This window comes from Engraulis encrasicolus, chromosome 13 (genome assembly GCF_034702125.1).
Source record: "Engraulis encrasicolus isolate BLACKSEA-1 chromosome 13, IST_EnEncr_1.0, whole genome shotgun sequence".
In the NCBI taxonomy this organism is placed as follows: domain Eukaryota; kingdom Metazoa; phylum Chordata; class Actinopteri; order Clupeiformes; family Engraulidae; genus Engraulis; species Engraulis encrasicolus.
Window position 1 is genome coordinate 42,373,008 of NC_085869.1, and position 7,500 is coordinate 42,380,507.

Consider the following 7,500-nt stretch of genomic DNA (forward strand, 5'->3'; position numbering starts at 1 on the left):
CTTTCAAATGCAATTTATTTCATGTTTGCATGTGGTTCGGAGGCTGAGATATTTAGGATTTAATAGGCAGAGGGCACCCTTTCCCAAAAAGGTCTTAGGCTAAAATAGGTTAAATATAAATAGGCTATATGAATGTCCTTACAAAACAACCGTATAGTACAATATTCTGAAAGTTAGATTGCAATATGTTAATAGGATATGTATATTCTAGCCTGGTAGGAAAGTAGGTTTGCATTGCCACATGTCATTTCATTGCGATGAATGGCATCAACTAAATGTGAGCATTAGCTAAATGTGACATGCAATCAAGCAATGTGTATCACAGGTATATTTTACATTAGTTTAGGTTCTCTTTGTAAAAGTGTTTGCTGCCCATTTTAAGCACACATCACCGGACACTTTTAAGATGATTTCCATTGTTCACATAATTTATTCAGCTTACTCGAGGTATGACATTTTTTCAGAATAGTGACAAAACAGTTTCATGACACTGTCAAGGATATATAATAAACATGATGCCAATGTCTTAAACGCTTTATGGTCATGAAAGGCTTACATTATTAGGGTTGTCTTTAACATAACCATTGACATAGACATTGACATAGCGTCATAGTATGTGTGCATAACTGTGTTATGACACTGTTAAGTATGTCATACATACAGTATGATACTTAAAGGGACACTGTGCAGGAAATGGTCAAAACATGTATTGCAACTATGCTGCTCATTGAAACTGGGCTGCCTATTGCCAAATTTGACCTTAACATGAAAGTTTACCAAGTAATTAACAAATATTTTCTAGTATGGTCCAAGTAGAGTCATTTTTGCAGCTAAAAATGACTATTTTTGGAAATTCAAAATGGCGGACCATGCAGAAGATCCCCCTTTTCATGTATGAAAAGTGCAAATAATCCAGTAATAATGAATACTTAGAATTTGACGGTGGTGGTAAGTATTCATGAAAAAGGCAACATTAGTGAATGGTCTGCATGAATTCTGGAAATAAACAACTAAAAATCTCACACAGTGTCCCTTTAAGTCAAGTAATGTGTTATTATAAATTCTACCTTGAGTACGGAGAGGAGGATGATCCAGAGGTCGGAGTAGAGAGAGGAGCAGGAGTCCAGCTGGGACAGGGAGTAGGACACGTCCACCTCAGCAACCTGCAGCAAAGACAAGGAGACATGGATGAAGACATGATTACACTGTGTCATAGACGTGAGGACACCCCTCACATTTCTACAGATTTTAAGCACATCTTTTCATGGCACAACAACATAGTCATAACTTGAATAGTCAGTGCACAGCACACAACTGTTTCAATGTATTGCTCACTCAAAATAATTAAAAATGCAGCCATTAATGTCTCACACTCTGACAACAAAAGTGAGTGCACAGACACACATAGCACAGCACAGTGCAGACAAAAGGCACAAGACTACACACTCTCTGGTCAAGAACCACCACAGCAATGTCTGGGTGTGCATGCATACAGGGTAGGCAGGACAGTCCTGGCTTAGTGGTTAGAGAGTTGGTCTTTCAATCTAGGGGTTCAAATCTCCCTGGCCTCTCCCTAAATCTCCATCCATGGCTGAAGTGCCCTTGAGCAAGGCACCTAACCCCACATTGCTCCAGGGACTGTAACCAATACCCTGAAAAATAATAGTTCAGTCGCTTTGAATAAATGAAAGCGTCAGCTAAGTGCTATGTAATGTGATGTAATGTATACCTGTGTGTAATTGTGTGTGTTGTGTCAGTACCTTGACGACGGCTCCTACAGAGTGTGTGCACTTGATGGGGTCGGCCAAGCCCCATATGCCCAGCACCAGCAGGTCCACTAGAATCAGCACCGCCACCAGGCCCATCAGCTGGATGTCCCGGATGATCTGCACAATGAAAACACACGTGTCACCAGTTTATTTTTCTAAAAACAACACTAAAACAGTATTTCTCTGCACAGCACACATTTCACTTGTTTACTTATAAAACAGCACTAAGACAACTTTCCTCTTTGGCCATGCTACAGGTTGAAAGCTTCTGCAAAGACGTCTGCTGTGATGTGATTACGCATCATTAGTCCATTCATTATATGCCCATTGCTTAGCCAGCTAAGCCAGACACAAGCAGGTTCCTGTTTATTGAATAGTGCTTGAACAGTCAATCAGAAAAGGGAAATGAGTCATGTGACATCAAACACCCTCCATTGAATGTATTCGAAGTAGGTGTAAGTTAGCCTGGGCGAAAGCGACTGTTAACTCCGTCAAACAGTCTGGCAAAAGCCAAGACGAACCCGTATCCGAGGAGGTTGGGAGATGGTCTGATCTTACTCATTTAAATTCATTGGAGTTCCGAATTCAAATTAAAACCCATATTGTGCTTTATTAGCATGACTGTCATGATATACTGTTACGATATATATCACAAAAGCATAGAAATAACAAAACAAAAGTGTGAATAATATAGTTACCTTAACCAATCAGTAACGAACTTCGCGGGTGAGTTCTACGTCACCACTCTCAAATGTTTGCTGATTGGCTTAACACTGAGAGAGCCCAGCTCGAGGCTTTCACCAGACGTTGGCGGAGCCAAAATCTTTGGGTGGAGTAAATAGGATGGCGTCGCCAGGCTAGGTGTAAGTAGCATCCGGAGGCATGGACATAAACATATGCGCCACTGTTTCCTGAAACTGGTAGTTATTATACCTGCTTTTCTTCAAAATGGATTAGCTACGTGGCTAATGAGGTGGTACACCTCAAACTCACCACTCTCTTGTCAGGGATGCGCTGGGTGAAGACTCGGTAGAGGCGCCACGTCTTGGCCAGGATGGGTCCAAAGACCAGCGTGGTGCCGATGCAGAGGGTCCATATGCGAGCCTGGACAGGGACAAGCAGGAGTGTCACATCACAGGAGGCATATCTACCCCTAACCATAAGCCTAGCCTTATGCTAAAGGGTAAATGAAATGATATACATTGTAACACATCAAATTGATTTAACAGGGACAATTATTATTACGAAGTAAGTCATTGTTCGATATATCAACACCGGTAATTGTGGAATGATATCTTAAGGCTTCTTAGTCGTTTCTATAGCTCAAGGATCTGCAAGTGCAAATCCACCTCTGCACCTCTATACATATAGCCCGACTATCATGACTTCGAAGCTTGGAAAACATTTTTTCCAAGGGAGATTCAAAGGGCGTGCGAAGCTCGCGTTCATGAAATGCTGAAGCTACAATCGATAAGCAGGCTCACCGAGAGTGAAGGACAAACAGGTATGTTGTCCCCAGCCCAGATAGATAGGGGCCCAGAATTGGGGTCCCCATTACATTCTATGTAATGGGTAGGTGGCCCTTTCAGATGATTTTGTCCCGGGCCCAGTGAAAGCTGTCAGCAGTGGCCCTGTCGATAAGACCACCCCATTCTTTCACTCACCTGCTAACTGACTGGTCTGGTGCATCATTGCCTTAAACACCCCATCGAGCCGTTGGACATGGTCAAAACTAATTGGTTCCCTATATCTCAATAACATTTGAAATGTTGTTGACAGTGTGCATAGCCAAAACTAAATGAGAAGCAAAACTTCACAGCGCCACAAGCCCAAGCAGGCCCAAGCCTAAGCTAGTCGGGGATTCAATGGGATTCGATGTAACATTTTGTACGGTGTGGAACTACTGTACAAACTCTCAAAAACTCTCCCATGTAACAACGGTGTTACATTCATAAGCTCTCATCCTGTACAGTGTAGAACAACACCACCACAGCTTCCTGAGTCACAAATTCATACAGTACCGAATGCCACACACTGTGTTGTGGTGGGAGATTACATGTGCCTAATCCAGTGCAAACACAATGCAGGTGTTAAGTTAAAAAACACACTCCTTGGATAACTGCAAACCCCTCACTAAGCCCAGAGCCTTAACGGTTCACAGCAGCAGACTGGGAGGCTTTCAGGAACATGGTATAAGCTCTGAGAGGGAACATCACAATATACAAAACGTTTTTTTTGTGGGGGTGATTTAATTTTTGTATTTCATTCTCAAGCATCTCCTAGGGGCGATATACGTACTGTACAGGGCCTCTTAAAAAGGTAGGCTGTTTCTCTATGGCAGAAAAATACAATGCATAACATTCAAATAAAAAGACAAAAACAAATATAGATTTCACTGGAGCCAATTACATCTCTGTAAATCACTAAGATCATTATGGGTTTTAGTCTTATTCGTTTTCTGTCTAACTAACTAACTAACTAACTAACTAACTAACTAACTGACTAACTCCCTCTGTCTCTCTCTCTCTCTCTTTGTCTATCAATAAGATCATTATCGGTTTTAGTCTTATTCGTTTTCTGTCTAACTGACTAACTAACTAACTGACTAACTCCCTCTGTCTCCCTCTCCCTCTCTCTCTCTCTCTCTCTCTCTCTCTCTCTCTCTCTCTCTCTCTCTCTCTCTCTCTCTCTCTCACTCACTCACTCACTCACTCACTCACTCACTCACTCACTCACTCACTCACTCACTCACTCACTCACTCACTCACTCACTCACTCACTCAAATCAAATCAAATCAAATCAAATCAAACAAAGCTTTATTAGCATGAATGATGCAATCATTGTTGCTAAAGCTGATGCAGAAGAAAAAAAATATAGGCCTATATAAAAAAGACATATATAGTCTCATGCCACTTAATAATTGTATTTTTTTTTAAAGGAAAAGGAATGAAAAGCAATAACAAATGTGATAACTTTCATTAAACTAGTGTAAATAATTAAATTAAATAAGTAAAATAAGTGTGTTAAATTAAACATAAATGAAACTCTCTCTCTCTCTCTCTCTCTCTCTCTTTCTCTCTGCCATCTCCTCCACCCCTCCATCTCTTCTCACTTACTTTATTGTTATTGCGCGCCCAGTGGTGGGAGCCCCAGAGGTCCTCAAAGGCAATAAGCAATATCACCATCATCACGGTATGTTTGTGCGTTTATGTCACAGGATGAGAAATATGAGGATGGCAACCCACCAGGATATGAGCTTTATTGTTTGTGTTTGAGAGAGAAAGTGTGTGTGTGTCTCTGTGTGTGTGTGTGTGTGTGTGTGTGTGTGTGTGTGTGTGTGTGTGTGTGTGTGTGTGTGTGTGTGTGTGTGTGTGTGTGTGTGTGTGTGTGTGTGTGTGTGCGCGTGCGTATGCATGCGCGTGTGTGTGTGAGAGAGAGAGAGAGAGAGAGAGAGAATTTGTCATTGTACTCTGTGTGTGTGCATGTGCATGCGTACATGCGTGCTTTCGTGTGTGGTGTGTGTGCATGCGTACATGCGTGCTTTCGTGTATGGTGTGTGTGCATGTGTGCGTGTGTATGCGTGTATGGTGTGTGTGCGTGCGTGTGTGCTGTGTGTACCTGTAGCAGTGCTCGGGGTCCTAGGCCCTGTGGAAGCGTCCTCTCCTCCATAGCGAATAGGAAGGCACTGCTGTAGGTCATCACGCTGCCACACACCGTCAACACGTTCAGGTTGGGGCTCGACATCTTCACAATCCTGAATATGCACACACACACACACACACACACACACACACACACACACACACACACACACACACACACACACACACACACACACACACACACACACACACACACACACACACACACACACACACACACACACACACACACACACACACACACACACACACACACACGTTTGCACACATAGAGGCATTACATTATAGAGGCTTTTGGGATTGACAGAGACAAAACCTGTACCTGTCAACCTGTTGTTCCTAAACTACAGTATGGAGGACAATCTGAAGACAGCAGTGGAGGAAAAGGGAAAAAAAACCCTACCTGTTGTTATTGAAGTGTGAATGAAATGTGAATACCAGGAAGGAAAGCAGTGGAGAAGGAGTAAAGAAATAGTGAATAGAGAGAAGAGTAGGAAGACAGATGCTAAGGGACTCAATGTTGCAATTTTTACTTTTTTATTTGAATACAATGCCTACGCGTTTCGGCCCTTATGGCCTTCTTCAGGGCGTATCAAGAGCAGGAGTCTCCTCCACTCGCTTCTCGTCATGATGACATCACTGACAACAGCATTATATTTCAATATCTTGCAAAAGCTCAATTGTAGAGTCTTTTTCTCATTTGCAATTGGGAGGGAAAGTGGAAAACAGCGATCCTAGCGGTTACGTTCCAAACTCCCATAGACAAGTTTTTAAAAAAATCCCACAAAGTTATGACTTGGAACTATAACACCAGACACATTTTTCAGCGTACACAATAGCATGAACTACTACCTGTGAAAATCTTAAGTCATTTTTTGCCCTTTTAAGAAAAATAGAAATTGTGCCAATCTGGTCGGAAACGGACTACAGCTCCCAGCATGCTGTGCTTCGCGCCTCGTTGACAACACAGAGAAACAAATGAACGCGAACGAACGCAAGTTCTTCGCATATCTTCACATTCTTGTAATCCTATGAGTTCCACATTGTCTTCTTATTACACATATATACACGCGATCATTTTGGTATGGTTTTAAATTCTCTAGTAGATATGATGGCTTCTGTGGTGACGAGTAACCACCTCTCTGGCTCATGTTTGGCTATGCTAATTTGGCTATGCTAATTACATGGAGTAAACAAGCCACACATGCCAGTCAGTGTAGTTCTGTATTAGCTTTTTAAAGAATATTAAAATCAGCTCAGATCAGTGAAAAACCAAACATTTTACCACCTGATTCGATAAAACGGGCCAACATGCCCATAATATGACTGCCACTACTTCTACTTCGTCGTCAGGGCCGAGATGTAATTTTTCAAAGAAAAAAAACATTCATTTGTTGCAGGGGGTTGGAACGTTGCCAGCAGGGGGCGATGAGATTACTTTCCCTCCCTATTAGGATGGTGAATGAAAAACAGTCCCTCAAAAGTTGTTGTGGCTAGGCTGACAGCTGGGAAACTTTATCGTTTTCTCCACGGAGGAGGGGCCAGGAGGCGGGACGAGGAGACAAGCGCAAGTGGAGGAGGCAAGGTCGCATATTAAGATGCACTCCAGGTCACATGTATGCCACTTTTTAAAACAATCAGGTTGGTCACATGACACAAGTCACATGATGAGCAGGTCATATGATTAGCAGATCACATGAGAGAATACAACAACAAGGGGGAAAAAATGCAACCTTGAGTGCCTCAGCATCTGTCTTCCTGGACCAAGTTTGAGAGCCCCTACACTGATGAGCACCAAGGAAAAAAGGTGAAGACCCAGAAGCACTCCAATTACCTGCTTGTGTTTGAGAGAAGAGTAGCTTCTTACCAGACACAGCCTGGCAACGTGGTATTGGCACATTGTAATAGTCACTGAAAAAAACTAAACTACCATAGTACTACACCACTATGACAGTACATGGGGCCTTTAGTAATTCATTAAGACTTGGTCATTATTATTCTGATAACAACTAATTTATAACAGAGGTAATGTCTTAAGGAGAAAAAAAGATCATATTGGCCTATTTCT

General features: G+C 42.2%; 1 protein-coding gene across 1 annotated transcript in view; it reads right to left on the bottom strand.

Moving 5' to 3' along the window:
- Positions 1-7,500, bottom strand: part of gpr156 (G protein-coupled receptor 156) — a 33,243-nt gene that overhangs the window by 14,114 nt on the left and 11,629 nt on the right. Inside the window, exons 4-7 of the mRNA XM_063214646.1 lie at positions 5,389-5,524; positions 2,763-2,873; positions 1,761-1,886; positions 1,068-1,163 (exon numbers count right to left, since the gene is read on the bottom strand). Of these exons, the coding sequence (XP_063070716.1) occupies positions 1,068-1,163; positions 1,761-1,886; positions 2,763-2,873; positions 5,389-5,524 (469 nt within the window). The remainder of the gene's footprint in view (positions 1-1,067; positions 1,164-1,760; positions 1,887-2,762; positions 2,874-5,388; positions 5,525-7,500) is intronic.